The 21,323-nt window shown below is 37.9% G+C and overlaps 1 protein-coding gene across 3 annotated transcripts in view; it reads right to left on the reverse strand.

Annotated features, from left to right (window-relative positions):
• Nucleotides 1-21,323, reverse strand: part of LOC133530569 (uncharacterized) — a 381,835-nt gene that overhangs the window by 21,798 nt on the left and 338,714 nt on the right. For 2 of the 3 annotated variants that reach the window (XM_061868524.1, XM_061868525.1), the window contains 2 exons: nt 2,339-2,596; nt 410-647 (listed from right to left, as the gene is read on the reverse strand). In XM_061868524.1, the coding sequence (XP_061724508.1) occupies nt 410-647; nt 2,339-2,596 (496 nt within the window). The remainder of the gene's footprint in view (nt 1-409; nt 648-2,338; nt 2,597-21,323) is intronic. The other variant, XM_061868527.1, reaches the window with a different exon arrangement.

The raw sequence follows: 21,323 nt of genomic DNA on the forward strand, positions 1-21,323 counted from the left end.
CCATGGTTACGTCTCCTAGGAAATAAGTTTACCAAAAAAACTTTTTTGAGGCATTTAAATAGGTAAGCCCATTTCATAATGGATCATCTACCAACCACGTTACTAGAATATGCTAATAGTCTTGAGAGCTTAGTTGGTAGAGCGGCGTCTGGTATCCCGGAGTCACCAGTTAGGATCTCGCCTGAGTCAGTGAGTTGTCCTTTATTTCTAAGAATCGTGGAATCGTTTGCAGACGTTAATGCTTAAGACAAAGTTAATTTTATAAAACATTTCTCGCAACAAACAGCCCTAATGTTGTCACTTAGTCATGAATTATGGGACATAATAAACAATAAAGAAAAGCTTGAGTCCCCTGAACAAAATTCAGATAAGCTTTCAGAAATTCAAAATTACACTAGAAAATACTCACTTGCACAGACAAAAGGCGATCTCTGTGTTCCAATGGACCCCAGGCTTCCTATAGAATCCCCTCAGCGCCGCCATGCAGCCCTCCCGGTCGCAGTTGGTCGCGTGGCAGTTCTGCAGCACAGGGTCCAGGGTCGTGGAGCACTCGTTGTCCTTGATGCAGGTCTCCAGGGCCACGTGGCAGGTCGACTGGAGCGCCACCTTGTCGTCACCTGCTTTACCGTTCTCTTTGCCAATCCTCTCTGTTGGTTGGTGTCAAGTGTTAGTTTCGTGTTGGTGTGTGAGTGAAGTGGTGATTCGTTTTTAAAGTCGCTTTGGAAGGTATGGCCAGCATTCGAAGCGGTTGAAGTTAAATATAAAAATGTAAACTGTTTGATGGAATCTTCGACCACTTTTATTATGCTTATGCTTGCTGCTAAATTTGGTGCTTTAATTTCTTGGAATTCATCAAAAGTAGAATTAGCTGTGAAAATAATAACAATGTTTAAAATATTAAAGCAACAAATTTTGAAACATCTAAAGACAATGATTGTGTATTCCAAAGTATGATTACATATCTTAGAATATCTAGAAGACAACGATAAGGAAAATAAAATAATTTATATCATTTACCAGTATCAATTCAACCTAGCCTACTATTAATTATGATTTTATGACTTTATTCCTAAAATGATATATTCCGACATGGTACGAGTATGAAAACACCTAAGCCTGAAAATGAAAGTTAGCCGTAAAGTTTCAATTTCAAATAATAACAACAGTAAGAGCCAGTCACAATATAATCACGTTTTTTTTTTGTAAATTATAATAAAATTGTTTTGAAGGACAAGTTCAGGCAGTAGAAAACACCTATAGTTTTAAAATAAATAAATACAACAAGATGATAGAATATACAAACTTATTTAAAAGAGAAAAGGAAAAAAAAATAAAAAAAAATATCGAAAGTGTTTATAAAAACAAATAGGTACTCAAAACAATAAACTTTGGATACGTGATATAAATATAATATGCATGCCAAGACAAATATATTGTACAAATTGTATTAAAACTGACACAACGTGAGGAACCTGAAAAAACGGTGTTTTTTAAACCATGATAAATTGCCAATGATTTCGATTTACCTCAAGCTTAAATTTTGTAACAACTTGATCATGCTAAAAGAGATGGCTCATAATCAACTGATACTGATGTTTATAGTACGATGATTAAAATTCAGCTTAATTACTGTGATCGGGGTTGTTAAATGGGATCATGCATGCGGATTTAAGCAAACTTTCAATTAATTTACCTATACAATTAGTTTTTGTGAAAACATAATCTAATTGGTATATTGACATCCCAGCAGCTTCAATGAGATTCAACTAACCGTTGCCACTACTTACTCCTTTAAAACTATATGTCTACAAATATTAGAGATGGCCGTAGGGAGAGGCGGATTCAAAGGGCTTTAAAGCAACTAGGAGAGTCCCGTTCTAAATCATTAATACTTATCTACGCAAAGCTTTACTCTGTGTTATCTCTCGAAAATCTCCAAAAGCACTTTCTGGTTCGAAACCTACGAAATACTAAAAACTGTGGTTATTCTAAACATCTAGAAAGTGCTGTTAATACAGGGGTAAATAAAGAAGGGGTGGATAACATGACCACTGAGGGTTACATACATGTTGATGGTGCTGTAATAAATGAATTCACCCGTGTCGTATATGGTCTTGTAAATGATCCGGCTAACTGTACATCCTGTAAGCTGGATAAGTGAGTGTAACTTACGATATCTATGGTTAGTTGTCTGTTTACAAAGTGTAAGTTAACTCGTTATACCAACTAGTTAATTTGGACGTCAACTAATCTCTCCCTTAAGAATTTGAGTTTTTATTGTGAGTTTTAGTAATGAAGTTTAGAGATTGGCTTACGTACAAGAATAAACCATACGTACGGTTCTCATCAATATATCCTGGTCCATAGACGGTCTTTGTGGCGTATAGCGGATCTTCACTCCCCCCTGGCTCGTGGTTCCAGCGGTGGTAATGGTGTCCGTGGGGGTTGTAGTGGGGGCTCGCGTATCGGTGGACGTGGCTCATTATTTTGTCGGGGGCGATCAGGTTTCCATCCTGTGTTATGGACATACCCCCGATCCACGAGGTCACGCCGGCCCCCGTCCGGTTCGGGTTCCGGCCGTCCGACATCAGTTTTACTGGAATGGCATCCATGGAATCGCTTAGCTGGGCTAGCTTGGGACCGAGCCGTGGCGCGACGGGACTCCGAGTACCTCAGAGACTATCGCGCACTAGCATCGGTAGCGAAACATCGATAAAAAATCTCACCCTACTGACGGTAAAGATAAAAAATGATCAAACATACAACGATATCGACAAACATTTATCGGGCAAAATTTTTTAAAATAATTTTGAATTTATATTCGTATTCCCGATTAAAGATTTTGAATAGCAAAGCCTTCGGACGGCAGTCCCACGAGAACTATTCGTCAAAGCCAAGTCTATGCCGCGCAGTAACCATAGAGATCGTATAGGAGATGCAGAAAGAAAACATGCAGTCATGCTCATCTCAAGACCTTCCGCTTTGGACTTGAGATGGAAGTGCGTCAGAATTACTCCATCAAAAGTCCAAGGTGGAAATTAGGGAAAAGGGAAAACAGCAGTTCAAAAATTCTAAAAGCATGCAGACATAAAGTAGGAGCGAAATGTTGAATCAATTACTAAGTTATTATGAAATTATATAATTAGTAAGCTTGACTTCTATACAAACCGCTTATACAGCTAAAATTAAACTCCAATCAGAAATTTTCAAATTGGATTACCTTTCCTTTAAACAAGTTAAGAAGTGTTGATTTTCATTACAACTTCTATTGAATTAATGATGATTAAAAACTTTTTGTTGGTCAAAAGTGCTCGGTTGAGAAAATTACCTTTCTTGTGCTCTTCGTGATTATGTTGTGAAAAAAAAACCTAACTGGAAACCGGTACTCCACGCTCCTACCTTACGAAGCGAAGTGCAAAGCGTGCAGTGCGAGAGGCGAAGAAATCCGACAGAGACACATAGAGAGAGAGAGAATGAGAGACAGAAAGGGAGGGCGGCGGCTCACCGGGGCGGGGCCGCGGGGGTCGCGGGGACAGAAGAGCGGCGCGCAGGAGGCTGGCGGCGGCCGCACGCGTCATCAGGCGAGTCCCATTCTCGGTGAGAAGCAGGATGGTACCATCAGGCGCAGCGTAGCGCGTGAGGGGAGGCGCACGCGCCGTCGGCCGGCGCGGGGCCTCGAACAGAGCGCGCACCGCCGGCGAGCAAGCACCCCACGCCGCCGCTGCCCCACAACCACGTTACCAAGAAAGGTACTACCAGCCAGGCCCAGTGCCAACCACCCTCGCTAGCCGCACTTCAGTAGCACCATTAAGGAATAGGTACACTAAGTAAACTCTTGCCAAAACCAAGGTAAAATAAGTCTAAGATTCTTTAAGGGTGCTCCAGTAGAAGACAAGGTAGACGCCAGAACTAAGGTAGTGTTCGCCGCCACATGGACAATCATCTAATGGCAGTCCAGATACCATCACCATAGGCCGAAGGTGTCGGAAGCTAAAAGTTGAGGTAACTGCGGGCATTTGTACGGTGTGTGAGGTCAGGAGTACACTAAAAAGAAGCTCAGTGTCCGTGAAACATAAAAGTCAACAGCCTTGTGTGGTAAAGTAGTGATCTAAATCCAATCCTATGGCCTAGGCATCTAAATGGTGTGAAAAGAAAATAGGCACGTATATGAAAGGAATATAACACAAAATAAATACGAAACAGAACTAATTAAACACGTTGACGGCTATTGAAGTGAGTCTAGTACTCCTTGAAGCGTTAGACAGTGTAGTGTTATTGTTTGCTAGTTTAATTTCTATTTCGTTGTTAGTATTATGACTTGTTTGATTTTGTTAGTTTGTATTTGGTTAGTTAAAAACATAAGGCATTAAAACAATTGTTTTGTATGCACACAATGTAGGATACGTTGTGGGGTCTCCCAAGGCGCGGTGTTAGGTACAACCTTCTTGCACAGTCATTGGTGTTACATTTACATATATTTCGCGTGTACCTATGCGTTGCCATTATATAAACACTTAAAGCTATATATATTATGTCAGTAATGCGAGTTTTGAGTGAGAAACGTTCCAATATCTGTAAGTAGTAGAAAACAGTAGCCAATTGTTGGGGTTGTTAACAGCTGCAATCAAAGATGCTGGTCGAACCCACTTCCTGTACCGTATTGAGCAATGGCTCCCGGAAGTAACTATCTTGCTCCGCTTATTGCATTTCCTCCAATATAGGTAGAGTTCAATTTTGAAGCAAATTAACACAGAGGCACGTACCAAAAACCAGTCGATATGCAGAGTACGAATTACAAGTTAGACGAAATTCCAATTAGCTCTATACTTGTTACGCAAACACAATTCAACTTTTTGGTCGGTTGTTTTAGATCAAAACATTGCAAATGCATTGAGCTAAATAAGTGCGTTTCGTTGCAACCAAAATAATAAAATGTACTATCAGCAACATATAGGTAGTTGTTGTAAATTCTGCGATTTACACGACCCTAAAATTAAACCTCGTGAGTTAGATTTTCTGACAGAACACAGAGAGGGATTTGCGAGCGCAATTATGAATAGTGAAATAGACAACAAAATTTACATTTCTTAGCCTTTTTGACGCTAAGTCAGATATGCTGATATTATAAACACACCGGAATCACAAGTTATTTCAGTATCTCCCACTATAAATAAGGGTTGCTTTTGTACCGTTTAGGTACGAAACCTTAAAAAGAACAAATTCATTTAAGAGGTTTAAAACTTTTACTGAATAAAAAACTTACTTATACTACATCTGATCTCCAGTACCGTCTCGTTGAATGGTCATAGTTCGCTATTCTCAGGCGAGCGATAATCTAGGCACGGACGGGTGGCTTTGTTTCGAGCGTGTTGTATTTGTAGTAATTTAAAAGGTTATCGGATAAGTTGATTTTATTGTTTAGAAAAAGAGTGTACTCGTACGTAAAGATAAAGTACACAATAATCTAGTCATAAACCTATATTTTTTAGTCTTTGATAAGTCACAGCTGCATAAAAAAGATCATATTAAGCTTTCAAAAGCCTTTTACCCTATTCTGGTCTGCAGTAGTCTCGTTGAAGTAGTCATAGGACGCTATTCTCAGGCGAGCGATAATCTAGGCACGGACGTGTCCGGCATTAAGCACTGGGGTGGCTTTGTTTGGAACGTGTTGTATTTGTATTTGTACTAACTTTTACGGTTATAGGAAATTGTGCTATTATTGTCTTGAAATAAACCGATGTGATGCTGCTCAGTAGGTAATAAATAAATATTTTATTGCACAAAACAATATAGGTAGGTAGGTAAGCAGCAGGATTTAATAAACAAGTACAAAAGTGAACTTAGTTGTACGATCTCTTCCATTTAACTTAATAAAATAAAAAAATAACCTACTCGTAACATAAATACATAACACACAATAATTCGTAACAACAATACAAACACCAGCGGTAATGTTTGTGTACCATAAATAAATGATCTGTGCATGCAATAAAAAAAAAAAAATTTGATTTTTGATTGTTCTGTACTGCTTACAATATCGCTGGCCGAATATTACAGGGTTACGTAGCCGAATGTTACATTTTCAAGATAGTTGAAATTCGACTCAATGTCACTTTGATAATGTTCAAATTTCAGTTCGATAAAAGTGAAACATGTAATATTGGGCCAGTGATATGTCTAAGTAGGTAATAATAATTATTATAGCATTAAAATTCTTAATTCCGGAAAATAGACACTATTGTAGTTTAAAATTAAATTTTACGTGTCATTTCAGCACATTTTCCCTTAGAACTGTCACAATCAACTATTATTGCCCAATATAGATATAAGTAACTAACTAACTAACTAACTATTGTGGCGCAGTGATCCAAAGAGGGTCTTGGCCTCCAAAACGAGAGAATGCCACCTGTCCCGATCCTGTGCCACTTCCTGCCAGTTGTCGGCTTTGAGTTGGCACAGATCCGCCTGTACACTGTCGCTCCAGCGGTATCTGGGCCGACCCACTGGACGATATACTACTACTAGATATAAGTAAGTATATATAAATAATACTTGATTGCTGTAAATTGTTCGTATTGCTATTACAATCCTCGAATCAGAAACGAAAAATAAAACTCACAATTTAAACTATTACCCAACTATCCATTATGACAAAGCTCAGCAAAAACATCTGCATTCAAAGCGAGCGCACTCGACATAAGTATTATCGCGCTTATAAACCACCACGTCCGCGCCATTTGTCTACCGCTCTGAAGATTGGCGCATTTTTCAAAATGGCCGCCGGAATAATTTTACGCTTTTAGTGTTGGAGGGTTTACGAGTTCAAGATCGGTAATAATAATACTAACAAAGATCCACTGCCTAATTAAGTTTCATTTTAAGGCTTGTAATGTTTTGTAGTATTGCCTGTAAACATGTTTCAACGTGGTGTTAAATAAAAATATTCTATGTCTATGTCTATGTCTATGTCTATGTCTATGTCTATGTCTATGTCTATGTCTATGTCTATGTCACTGTCTATAAGAATGGAATTTTGATATCAAATAATAAAAGGAAAGGAGGTCAATAATATAAGGAAATACATAATGCTCTTTCGATCGTCGAGGGTGCGTAGACAAGATGCCTATCGTTAACGCTCCGTAGCGAACGAAACGCAACTGTCTCAGTCGCACTAATATGGAAGAGTGATAGAGAGAGACAACTACGCTATGCTACGGAGCGTGAACGATTGCCATCTTGTCTACGCATCCTGATCTGACCAGGGGGCCTACCGCGAAAACCGAAATTTGCAAATTGCGGGGATCTTTCTCTTTTACTCTCACTAAGACGTAATTAGAGCGACAGAGAAAAATGCCCGCAATTGACGAACTTCGATTTTCGCGGTTATAGCCCAGGGCCCGTAACCAAGATGACAATCGTTCGCTCCGTAGCGAACGGTACGGTAATCTCTCTGCCACTCTTCCATTTAAGTGCGACATAGACATTAGCGTTTCGTTTGCTTGATGAGTTGCGTACTCGCGCGCGAATGCATTCAACTTCAAGTCGCGCAAGATGTATGGAGTCGCGGGCGCGAACGCAAACGGAACCCATATTATAGTTAGTTTTTTTTTAGCATTAGAAAAAAGGTAAACTATCTTGACATATCTTTTTATTGAAAAACGCTTTATAATAATGAGTAACTATTACCTATGAAAACAAAAGTATGTAAATGATAAATAAATAATTAATAATTAATATTATAGGGACATTCTTACACGAATTAACTAAGTCCCACGGTAAGCCAATAAAGCTTGTGTTGTGGGTACTGATAACGATATATATAATAAACATATACTTTTTTTTAACAACTCGCTATTAAAAAAATTGTAATGCCAGAAAATATCGTAATCTCTAGATGAAAGTCGCTACTCGCTAGGGACCTCATACTATTGTCAGTGTGATAAGGTCCGAAATGGTACTGAAATTGAATTCCTTGACCTTGACTTGAAAAAAGTATTTTGGAAATAGCAAATAAGTCCTAAAAACTATTTTAAACAAAATACAAAATGGTTTACTTAAAAAGGCATTTTGTATTTGCATTTAAATAAGTCACATCTCTGCTTCCTAGAATAAATGACAACGTAAAGATTGTATAAGGTTATAAATACATTAACTTACTGCGACTATAAAGTACTTTAAATATGAAGAATATTAGAAATCCTCGCGAATTTCTGTAGGAAAGGGTTTATTATTTTATGGAACAATGGCGTCTGTGTAAAATTAAACCTCGTCAGTTAACGGGCACATTAGTTTCGGCTGGGCTATAGAAAACATGCGGACAGTACACAGGCTTAAACAGTAACCCTTTATAGGGCATACTCATACTTAGAGCCAGTTGCATCAACCACTATTAAAAATTAAAATTTAATTTTATTTCATTGTTCCACCCGGGTGCCCCACATATGCTGTTCTCACAGCACGATCCTCTCCCACTCTCTCTAGGTGACCGAGCCAGCGGAGTCGTGTGGCTTTGATCTCGCCAATTATATGTGGGGCACCCGGGTGAAAAACGTTCGTCTGGGCGTCCCAGATACCGCTGGAGTGACGAAGCCCTGAAAGACCTGTCCGGCCTCGGAATAACCAACTGGCGCGAAGTGGCACAGGATAGGGCAGAGTGGCGCTCTCTTGTGTCAGAGGCCAACATCCTGTTTTGGGTCACTGAGCCAGTGAAGTAAGTATTTCATTTCAATGTTAGAGGTACAGTCAGAACTCAGTTACAATCTCTATATTTGGAGATTATTTTAGCTAAGTTTAGCCTTAATTATATAAGTATTGTTTTGTTTTAGGTAGTTAGTGGTTACATGTTAAAATTAGTTGTAACATACATTAATTCGTCTTAATCAGTGCTTTCTTAAGTGTACTATTTACTTTCACAGGATATTTTTCTAGAGTTTCTACTACTTATTTGGGTAAGCTGTTCAGGATATTAGGCAGGTATGTTGGCTAGAGCCTTTTTCCACAATAATGGGTACTTTTAGGTATTTTAAAGTTTGGTTCATTGACGGGATTGGAATTGACGGACTGATCAACGTCACTAAGCATTGAACTATGATATATCCCATACAATAAAATTTAGCATATTGTGATAGACGGTTTGTGGCAACCGACCCTTAGATACCCATTATACCTATGGCGAAAATGGCCACCCTATAACATCGTCTTTTTGTATTTTTTTCTTTTGCTGAATTTTTAGGACTTTAAAGAGGCGATGAGTCTTGAATCGTGTATTTTTTAAATTTGGTCTATTAATAGGTTAAGCAAATTCATGGTGGTTAAAATTAACAACTTTCTCCTTATTTGGTCGTTTGCACATACATCGAAGAAATAACTGTTGTTTTGTTTATAATAATTGGAAACTATAGAGTTTTTCAAAGTAATATCAGCAAGTCATGGAAGGCTTCTACCACGTGACAAAAACAATGTAATGTTTAAAATTACGCGATTGAAAGAGACGGCCACCAAGTTATCACGCTGTCACATAGACAAATACGACCATCATATCCAGTACAGGAGTAAGGACAATCGCGAATTCTCCGGATATGCGTGAATTGTTAGCCCAACAAACTGTCTCGTGACTTGGGAGTTAGACCCACAGAAAAAAGATTAGCCCTACGTACCGTGACTGTAGCTGTGCACTGCGGCATTGGTCAGACAATGGTCCCTCTTTCACGGGCCGCTTTCAGCCGTGGGAACGCGCACCTGCCCAAATTACAACTTCCACGCGGCAAAATATTCCGCTGGTGGAAAATACCCGACTATCTGTAGCGTCGATACGACCAAATATTTTGACTGAAAGAGGCTTTATAACTTGTTTTCTTCGTTTTAATCGTTTGTTTGCATTTAACTCTTTTAAAGTGGCATAAAGTCCATGGAAGCTAACTCGGCACCAACTTTTAAGTGAAAATATGTGGTAGGTCCTCTATAAACTTCATATTTTAGTGGCGTCACTTCCACACAATGAAATTGCAACGTTTGTGGCATCGTTTCAACTCCAATATGGATGATGGATGGAAAATAAATCGACCGAGTCCGTCCGTCTGAGAAGATTCAATACTGCATAGATAGAATGTAACATTTGAAAGTATGGTACCTAAAGTACTTAAAAAAATAAATTAAATATCTTTGTACCTGACGGCACAAGGTAGAAAATGAAGTAAGACTTAAAACAAAGAACTGAAGTCAATCCAATTAAAAGGTAAATGGATTGCATTAAATATTAACTGATTCAATGGCGACGAGTACTCAGATTTTCCTATTTTAAAGACAATTCTATATCTTGTTGGACTTTATTTCCGTTCACTGTGTTGGGCTGACTTAAATTTACGTTGTTTAGCTTACGACTCATGTGTTTTAAATTTGACACACTATTATAGCATTACCGCGTAGGTATATTTGTTTCAAAACTTTTAACTTAAATATGAACCTTGTGTCCAATTCAGCTGAAATTTGGAAAGCTTAGTAAAAACTTTCAGTAGCACCCCCCGTTTGCAAAACTACATCTAATTGTGCCATGCATACAGATCCAGAAAATTGTCCTAGACATCTCAATCACCTGTTTACTTGCCCCAATCCGCCGTGTCAATATTTGCTCACAAATGTTGGCAAATTTCAGTTTCTGAGCGATTTCCTTTTGTCTCGGCCCACTCCAATTACAGGGCCACAAATATTTGGCAAACAAACAGAGGGAATGTGGAGTGAAAAATTACGGGGCGCGAAATTAGTGGGGGAGACAAAATGGAGGCTTTTGCGATACAAACATAGAGTTCATCTGAGCTAACTCTGCTTTGGGGTGACAAAACGTTGGGGTGTCACTATTCTCGTAAGACCTAGGGCAATTTTTGTGCTTTTAAATTTGGAACTGTCTTTTAGGTATTTCTATAAGAGTTCAAAACTCGAATTGAATTTGTACTTTGTCAGGCAGAGTCACTACCCAGTAGGCCAGACAGGTCGTCAACTAAGTCATTTTAAATTTGTGCAATAAACTCTTCAAAGCTTTGTAGGTATATATTGTGCATATACGTAATTATGTATGTATATATATTTTGCTTAAATTAAGCTTGCTTTAATTAGTATTGGTATGTTTTGGTATATTTATTTATTTAAATAGTGAATGTACTGTATGTACAGATGTCTGCGTAATGTATGTGTAATTTTCCTAATTCTCTAATTAATTCGTGCTTTTTTTAATATCCTGCTAGCAGGATATTGCTTCTATACTTTTGGTCTTCATGTTTGGGGTTCCATGTTACGCTTTCTCTTCGATATAATTCTAAAAACTTTATTGTTTCGTCATGCGGCCACGTACTCGTAATTTTTAATCAAAATAATACACAGCACGAATGTCCACACACGACTGCGTTCGAGCACGCACTGTGGAATGGGCCACGTGTAGATGCGTACAGCCATCGCTGGTCCACTGCCTTTTGGCTCCTCTACATGATGGCCCAGCGCTGGCCAGTCCAAGGGACGCATTTCTGCGTTAGAGGGAGTAAGTGATATTGCTATCTCATTCCACGGCATAGCTGCGTCCCTAAGACTGGCTTACGCTGGGCCATCGTGTAGAGGAGCCCTTGGATGTGCGGACGAAAATCGACACCGCGGCCATTCCATCGCCATCCCGCCGCGTCATAAGCCCACGCTACACGCTTGTCCAGCTTAGTGGTCCACTATGATGATCCATCGTGTGGAGCAGCGTGGTTATGATGGCTCCTCTACACGATGGCCCAAAGCAGGCCAGTCCTAGGGACGCATTTATGCGTTAGAGGGAGTAAGTGATATTGCTATCTCATTCCACCGCATAGCTGCGTCCCGTGGGCTGGCCTACGATGGGCCATCGTGTAAAGGAGCCCTGACAGTGTCTGTCTCTTTCAATTACGCAGTAATAAAATGTGATGTTTATTTGGGCGACTCGCCCGGCTTCGCAAAACCATAGCAAATTATACACTTAAAGCTTCCTCAATAATCACTCTGTAGATAGGTGAAAACCGCACGAAAATCCGTTCAATATTTTTCGAGTTTATCGCGAACATACATACATATAGACAGACGCGGCGGGGGACTTTGTTTTATAAGGTGTAGTGATTAAGTATAAGGTTCGAATAATCCTTACCACTGTTGTATCGCAATCTGCTAACACATTTCACACCACAGAACTAGTAATTTCACACTTAGAAACAATGAAAACGGGTTGATTTTTTTATGGAGATTCTATTTATTTTGTTGCTCGTGTATTTATGTAGGTAAATATAACTTTAGTAGTGTCAAACCGAAACCAGAATTTTTGTCAAAATCGAAATCGAACCTTCGGTTTTTACATGATTTTTATGCCGATACCTGCCGAAAAACCTTCGGCCGAAACCAGATTTTTTGTCAAAGTGGAAACCGAAACTTCGGTTTTAACATTATTTTTATACCGATGCCTACCGAAACCGAAACTTCGGTCAGACACTAAATTTTAGTAGATAGAAATATCTTTCATTCCATTCCCGACAGATCATTTCATGGCCTGTCGTCTATTATTTTATCAAGATTTCAGAATCAATTTCCAGATTTTGCATTACTCATTCAAAATATAGATCTCAAATATTCTCGGATTTTACAGTCCGACTTTACAGGGGCTTAGAATAACTCATTACCTATTCTATAAATTTCGGAGGAGGAGGGATAGTTAAGAGTCCCCGGCAAGCTCGGCCGAATTTCACCTTCTCACACAAACGGAGTTTCGTTCTCATTTTAAAACTGCGTGTTGGAATGTAATGAAACTTTGCACATACAATGACATGAGGTACGAGTATATCTAGGGCTGAAGTTAGTTTATATTGCTCCACCACAGCAAAAACAAGTTTTGTATGATAATCTTAAATTCGCTGTACTTTTTAACCATGGTTTCTGAGGCTAAATAAACTAATTACAGGTAGTCGTTATAAAATGAGAGCGTAACTACGTTTGTATAGATGACCGAACTTGCTGGGGACCCTTAAAAGCTGAAGTGCGAATTAAAGGATATCCATTTGCAGATTTAGCTGGGTATGAGTGAAGTAGCAGCTGTTATCCCATTAATAAATAATAAAAAGCCCCTTTATTTTCTTATGAACTACTTACACACTTGGTATCATTTAGGTACATACTATTAATTAATATATGTTTCTTTTTTTAACTTATTTTAATTGGTTAGTATATTTAAACTTAATTTTAGGTTTATTTTATTTACCCCACTTTATTGGGTAAAGGCCTCCTCCAATTTGTTCCCTTCGTCTTTGCCCTTTGCCTTATTTACGGCCCGATTCGAAGAATGAGGTACGATAATGAAATGCTGGTTTAGATAAACTCTCATTTAGATATCGTCTGTATGTCGTATAATTGACAGAAGCAGCTCGATTCTGGCAACCAATGTCACTTTGACGTTAGAAATATCACATCACAACGGAATCCAAATAAACGTCAATTTTGACATGTCGTTTAGTTATCGAACTTTTAAAGATCTTTCCAAGATCTTAAACGTGTCTTAATCAGTCTTCGAATCGGGCCAAGTCATCTTTGACCAGCCGTGGCTACTATGTCGTCGTTCCATCGGTTTCGTGGTGGTCCTGATCCCTCCCTCCTTCCTCGTCCCAATCGCTATCCCATTAAACGAGGTTAGACAAGTTGCATATAATAGTAAAAGTCTAGAAGCTTTTTACAGTTTCAGTGTTGAAATTTTAATATTCGTAATGCGTTTTAACTTACCCTAGTTACTAAAAAAATATAAGCCCAAAATAGGCCTCAATATTTGACCCTTGGCTTTTTTTTGTTTTTAAAATGTATAGCCTGGAGCAAGTAAATATACAACTCTGTTACCATCTCAGTACCGTACTCATAATGACAACTTTGTTATTTAAAAAAAAATATAAAAAAAAACATCATCATCAGCAGCATTAAAATGTGCTTTATTAGCTAATTTTTTTTCTGGGGATAAAAAACCTGCAACAAACCGTAGAATTACTCTAAATCAATGTTTGAAATTATTTTAAAATGGCGGAGCCACTAGTTTTGGACCAGCTTAATCAACTAACCTCATTCAATTTCGGTAGTAACAAAAACATTGTTCGCTAATTCGTAATTATATAGGCAAGTTGTTCCTGCCTATGTTCTGCGTGTGTTAGTCTAAAACAAATCTAGTTCTAGAGGCCGCATAGTACAAAGAGTGGGCAAGTAGGCTATCTTCATACAAACGCACCACGCGCGGCTTGTATTTGTGCGCCATACGAGTAGTATCTAATCCATCAATGACGTATAAACAAATCAAACACGAATTCGTCAAACGTCCATTTTCGAATTACCCTCTTGAATAATTAACCCGGATCAGTACCGGAAGCGGCGCCATTTTGTTTTGGGGGCTCATTAATGATGCATCCGTCTTTGGTTTTGACGTCAGAAGGGACCCGTTTGAGATCGATCCTGGTATTCGTATTGCGGGCTGCTTGTTATGCGATTGAATCAGCGACAGTATATATTATAGACGAAGCGAAAATAACTACTACTACTGGAACTTTAGGTCTAATTGTATATCTGGGTGAATCAACTTTTCAGTGTCATATATTGCCATGGTTACGGCTTTTTTGTCCCTTGGACATTTGGACAACCACTCTGAAATCCTGATTTTATGGTCTTTATCTTTAGCTTTAGGCTTCTCTTTTTTTCACGTTCAGAAAATCCAAACTTCTCATCTCAACCTAGCTTAAACCTAAATGTTACATGATAAATCCATCCCCCTACTTACATTTTACATTACTGAGCCTCATATTTGCAACGCTGCACCCCCGACCTAACAAGGAAATGTTCAAAGGGAAAGAAATCTTCAAAAAGATTCGGGAAGTCAAAAGGGCCCTCGACAAAGGGGGGTCAATGGCTCCTTTCCGTTGTTTCTTTACAGGATTCGTCCACTAGAATACCAAGGTATCGCCTCAGCAGCAGAGTTCGGATACCGGTTTAGTTTTCAAACCACTATCATCTTATAGACGTATTTTTCATACGTTTCATTCCAAGAACCGTTTCATATTTACCGGTTTATTTGTCTGCGGCTTTTTGACTCTGCTGGATTGCGTAATGAGTGCATCACGGGAGATGAACAAGACAGGTTACTGAATGGTAGCAGGGGTAGCCAAAAAGATCGGCGTAGAGACCGTCAGATAGATCATAGATAGTCAGATGATATCTGCCGAATGACAAGTATACACTGGATATGATTAGCACAGGACCGAGGAGACTATCATAAGCCAAAAGGAAAGGAGAGGGCTTTAATAACTACGATATTTCATTGCATTTAATCGGTTTTTGCAGGAGCATTATTTAATACACGGATTAACGGGGCAAAGTCGTTAGATATTGCTCTTTAATTTGTATTATATTTTAAGCGGCTCGAATCTATTGGTTGGATATACGATAAAATAAAAATCGGATTAACCGGTTTAGAACTACAAATGGCAATCTAGAGAAGCTAAAATGCTCTTATTTAGCCACCTGCCGATCACTCCGCTGCTTGCCAAATAATCCGGTTAAAATAGGTTACAAAAGTTCTTAAAACGTTCGCACGATTAGCCTTATTAACGACAATTCTACATTTTCATAACTCATTATCGATGGACTTTATATCGTTGCAGTGTGGATGATGGTTCTGAGGCGATGGCTTTGGCAAGCTACGGAAATCACACCTTTGTATTATTTTACAGGCGCTATTGGTTTTAGGCGATTGTATGGAACTGAAAGGGCGTGAGGGCTTACTTACGCCTTTTTGTAATAGATGTGGTACTATTGATTTATCACGCATGATTATAAATTATGGTTGTAAGTTGGTTTCTGGGTCGTTAAGGGCGTTGAATAGCAATACGCTTGGACAAAATTATGGGTATTGATATGTTAAAATATGACTCAGTAAAAAAAGGTTTATACTAGGCAAACTAGGTTTAAAAATCCCGTTAACGAACGTTTGTAATTATATAGGCAACTGTTAAACCTAAATAATATTATATAGAAATAAAGTGAAATTAAGTTTTTGCAAATAAGTATTTCTTATTTTTAAGTTTTTTTTCCCCTTTGGCTTTTACTCCCTGCCAATTCGCACAGGGTGAATTCGCCAATGTCGGTGTTGATTTATCAAGATGATTTTAACGAGCTTAAACTTAATGTCATAAATGTCATAATGTGCTTTCAATGTAAATTGCCACTGCCATCCCGCTCAGGCTGATGATGGAGACTACATCATCAGCCCGAGCGGGTCAGTTCAACGCGCATTATATACCACAATATTGCATTATCACTAAACTTGCATAAGTATGAAATATTTCAAATTAATCAGAAAACAATAAGACGGCCTAATTTTAATAGAAATCTAGATTTGTTTTAAAAAAGACAGATAACAAACAAGAGAGGGAAGGGAAAAGCTGCCGCCTTCCTCGCACAACGTATCGGGATTGCGATACAACGAAGAAATGTCGTCAGAATCCTTGGTATAATGCCCCACGGGCTTATTTTAGATTTAAGCTAGTAAAGATTTTTTCCTGTAAAAAAAAGCTTTTGTCTTATTAATTACAATTTCTAAAATAATTTTAGAAGTCTTACAATAATCCAAACTTATAAATTCCTACTTGGAATAGAACTAGCATTCAAAATCCCCGAATCTGACTAAAAAGTTAACGGCTTCGGATGACGCTTTTTATTTATATTTGTTTGTTTGTTAAATCTTTCTGTCTAATCCCTGAGCCGTAGCTTCGCGTTTCGACAAACTTCTTAAGTCTTGGCCCGAGTCACGAGAGTTTCAGGGGGTCTAGGCAAGTCACAATAATTATTAGACGCGTGTGTTTAACAACACTTTATTACTTGTTCACATTGAATATTCTCAAGAAATATAAAATAATAAACATATTGTTGTTGTTGTTGTGTGTCCAAGGGCACCCGGGAGGTGAATAGGGCTTCTACAAGATCATTCCGCGCCTTTCTATCTTGAGCTACCGTCTTGACTTCGTTTCAGCACAGTCCTACAGCTCGCAGCTGCAACGTGGACATTTTTGTAGTAATCTTATTATTCTACAAAACTCGTTTCTAAATTGACAGGATTATAATAGTTATTGATTAAGTGTGGTCTGGTATTAAAGATTATAACAAATGATGCATAATATAGGTAGATAAACATGACAATCGTGGTTGTCTCTATTCCGTAGAATACTTTAAATAATTTATCTCAAACCCGCTACATACATCTTATGACTTAACGCAAACCATTAAGGCCCCAGTGAAATTCAAACATTGAGTTTTTCAGCAAATAGCCCTCGGATTTCAGAGAGTGATGCGATTACATTAAACTTATTCGTACATTTTCACTGTTTCGATTTAGGAATTACCATTTCAGGTGAATTGACTATAATTCTTTAGGTTTGTTCATCGAGGCGATGTCAATTCAAACTTTCAAGGAGTCCACGCGAAGATTTGGTTATTTTACTGAATAATATTTATATATTTTTTATTTTATCATTTCAAATTAGCTATTGCCAAAGTGGCACAAATTGGAACATATTTAAGACAGAATTATGGTATAGTACTTCCAGGTATCTCTCTTTCTAATACTCTCTTGCACTCCATCGTCGGTCGTCCCATCGCACAAACAGATCACACGCCGGCTGTACCTCGAGCAAGGAAATAGTTATTGATTATATTGTAACTAAAGATAGGTTATTGGCGTTCCAAAATTGAAGCGCTTTGTACAAATTGAAGTTGCTTTTAGTCGCGCCTGAGCGATCGAGAATTGTGCACTTGCTAACGAGCCCCCGCATACCGAAAGCAAAAGAGACAAGCTTATGTTAAACAACGAGTATGACAAGGATTAATGTAATGCGAAAATTAATAAAAAATAAGAGATTTCTTCGCAAGTATAGAAATAAATATATAAGTATTTTTTGTGCTCTTTATGTAGAAGTATAACCTATTTAGTATAGTTATATAATATCTTTGACTGTAATATGTTTTTTTACAATTATTCTTCGTCGATATGTATATCATATATCTTTAAATACATTTAAATACATATTACATATCCTCTTATACTCGTATTATCTAGATTAAGAGATGGACAGATATTTCTAGAGTGACAGATATTTCATTTCGATAACTGACCACTGAATTGTCTGTTAGCAGCATGGGCGGTATTAAAGAATATTGATATCAAACAATAATATTACGATTTAAATTCAAGATAATCATAACAAAATTAGAATTTCAATATAGATACAAAAGGATAACACCAAGAAGACTTCCTAAACCCAAGAAAGCTCCGTCATTCAATAACACTAATGCATTAAAACAACAAAAGTCACGATCAATTCATAGAATTAAAGGGCTCAGCGCAGATTGGAACTTGACGCTGGGATTACCCAGATTGCAAGAGATTTTCGCGTGAGTCAACGAAAACCAGTACAAGTTGACCTGTAGGCCCTTGACAATATAGTGAAGTCAGAGATCTCGGTTATAATGGTTTGGATCTTAGCGAACTGAGTCAGATTAACTAGCATAACATGATCTTTACAATCGTAATAATTATACGGAGTAAGAGAATACAGTTATGTTGGTTGGATCTTGGTGAATTAGAATGGCACCCTGGAGCCCGGAAACTCTTGGGATTATAAGAAATGAATCAAACTCCTCCACGTATATTGAATTTGAAAGGGGATGTGAAGAGTTCGGTCAAGTTGGCTTTGGTGGTTTAGATGTGCTTTCACGGAATTACAAGTGGATTATATTTAATTTTGTAATGGTTAATTTTATCATTCGATATTGTAATTAGAATGGATGAAGATCGGAATGTAAAAAGAGCGTACCTGGGTCGTCTAGTAGGAGGACGTCCGATAGGACGGTATTGTTGGTATCGCTGGAGCGACATGGTGGAGGCGTATATGCGCGAACTTCGAGTCAAGAATTGGCGATGAGCCGCACAGGACCAAGAAAGGTCGGAGGCCAAGTCTCATTTTGGGGCGCTGAGCCAACGGTAAGTAAGTAATTTTATCATGGTTTTATAATAAGTCTAAACCTGAATGATGCCAGTTTTTACTAACAGTACTGACATATTACCGTAGCACCATGAAATCAAACGAATGTTATGCCTGTTAATATTGAGAGTCAATAAAGGTAAAAGTGACAGAAATTTAGATTTTTGTATTCGCGGTACCCAAGAACGTAAAATTGTTGTCGTATAATAAAATAAATCTATTTATTCTATATTATGGGTTGTAATCAATTTATGTAGTGTAGCTGCTTCCGTATACAAGAAAAACGCCATCAAATGTCATTGTATAATTAAATATTTTTTTTTTGTGAATTATTCCATTTTGTTGTAGTTTTCCTTTGACAGGCAACTAATACTCCTCAAGACAATCCTAGCAAATGCAAACACAATTAAATATTAAGTTGCGTTGATTTAATAACTGAGTCCCAATGGCCTCCTGTGTCCATCACCAGATAAGCTCGATGGTACCATAATAATGCATTGTCACCTAAATTACAAATGTATGTACGTGAAGATTTTACTCAATCGAATAATGGAACGCGGGCCTAATTTATCTTGAAACTTATTTATATCTTTGTAACATTGCAAGTTAAATAAAAGCTTGTAAAATAAATTGAAACGCACCAAGTATAAATCTTCCATGAAAATATATAGGTGAGTTTTTATATTTGGAGTCCTACCCTTTCACAGACACTTTGTACCCGTCAACGGTCTGTATCATTAATTTTGCATTAACTTTAACATATTTCGAACACATATAATTTATTATTTCTACCACAAAACACTTCAACGTATTAATATGTACACATAACATTATAAATGATGTAAAAACTTGCTTATTCACTAATAATAAATGATTCAGCTTCAGCCTAAGTGGCCTGTGTCTAGTTTACTTAGTCTGGCTTACGTTACGGCGAATATTGAGCGAAAGAGATACTCATTTAAAATGATTCATATTTACCTTATAAGCAGCAAACTAGGGTCAACATTTACAGAAAAGCTTTTTTATTTGCTCGAATAATTCTAACTGGACACCATTCTGTTGGTAATCCAAAATATTGTTGGGCGGATAGAGTAGGTAGGTAGATCTCCGTGAGTTCGGCTTCGGTGAAAGTTGGCGTGATATCGCTCTGGACCAAGCAAAGTGGCGTGCTCTTGTCTTGGAGGCCAATACTCATTTTGAGTCATCGCGCCAGCCAAAGTTGAACGGTAAAGTTCTAACGCACGTTTAGCCACTTAAGGCTGCACCCGATGCTAACGACCTTGCGCGTGAGGGCAGAGCTGCAAAACATCGAGCGCGCAGACCTATGCGTTCGAAATAGAATTTCGCCTGCAAGCGCGTCGCAGCACAGGTCCACCTAGCAACACGACTTGCCCCCCCACTGACTATACGGACGAAAGCGGGATAATCGTAGGAACCTAGGCGGGATTTAGGCTTATTTTTTTAGTAATTGATGCGAAGTTTTATGAATTTTCAAAAAAGAAGAAAACCAAATCATTTTATAGTGTTTTTTGAGAACACTTGTAAGATAAAAACAGAACGATAGATGAACTAAAATAATAGGTAATTTAGGTGAAGGTAAAACTTAAGTTAAGACCCTCTAGAATGTAGTTGTGTCCAATTAACAAAAACCCATTTACTTAATAAATTAATTGACAATGATAACTATTTCTGTTTAATCTTCTTTAAAGTTATATTAAATTTAACCATATTACTGGAATAATCAACACTTAGCTAAGTGAATCATGAGCATACATAGGGGTTTTTGGTGCGGGAATGTTTTCGTGTATTTATAACTTTGTTTATTGTAAAATAATTACCAAACTATGAATTAAAAATAGACACTAAGCTCTAAATGCGCTTAGAAATATTAAAATAATATCGGTGTTTATAGTTTTTACCTGTTTTTTGGTTACAGTAAAACATTCCCGCACCAAATACCCCGATGTATGATCATGAGTGTGCAAATTTTACGTTAAATTACAAGGAGTATGGAATATTTATCCGAACACTTCACTGTAGTTCGTTTTTTAGGGTTCCGTAGTCAACTAGGAACCCTTATAGTTTCGCCATGTCCGTCTGTCTGTCTGTCTGTCCGAGGCTTTGCTCCGTGGTCGTTAGTGCTAGAAAGCTGAAATTCGGCATGGATATATAAATCAATAAAGCCGATAAAGTCGTATAATAAAATCTAAAAATTTAATTTTTTTGAGGGTTTCACCCCTACACGTAAAGTGGGGGTGAATTTTTTTTTTG

Source organism: Cydia pomonella, chromosome 23, assembly GCF_033807575.1.
Source record: "Cydia pomonella isolate Wapato2018A chromosome 23, ilCydPomo1, whole genome shotgun sequence".
NCBI lineage: Eukaryota > Metazoa > Arthropoda > Insecta > Lepidoptera > Tortricidae > Cydia > Cydia pomonella.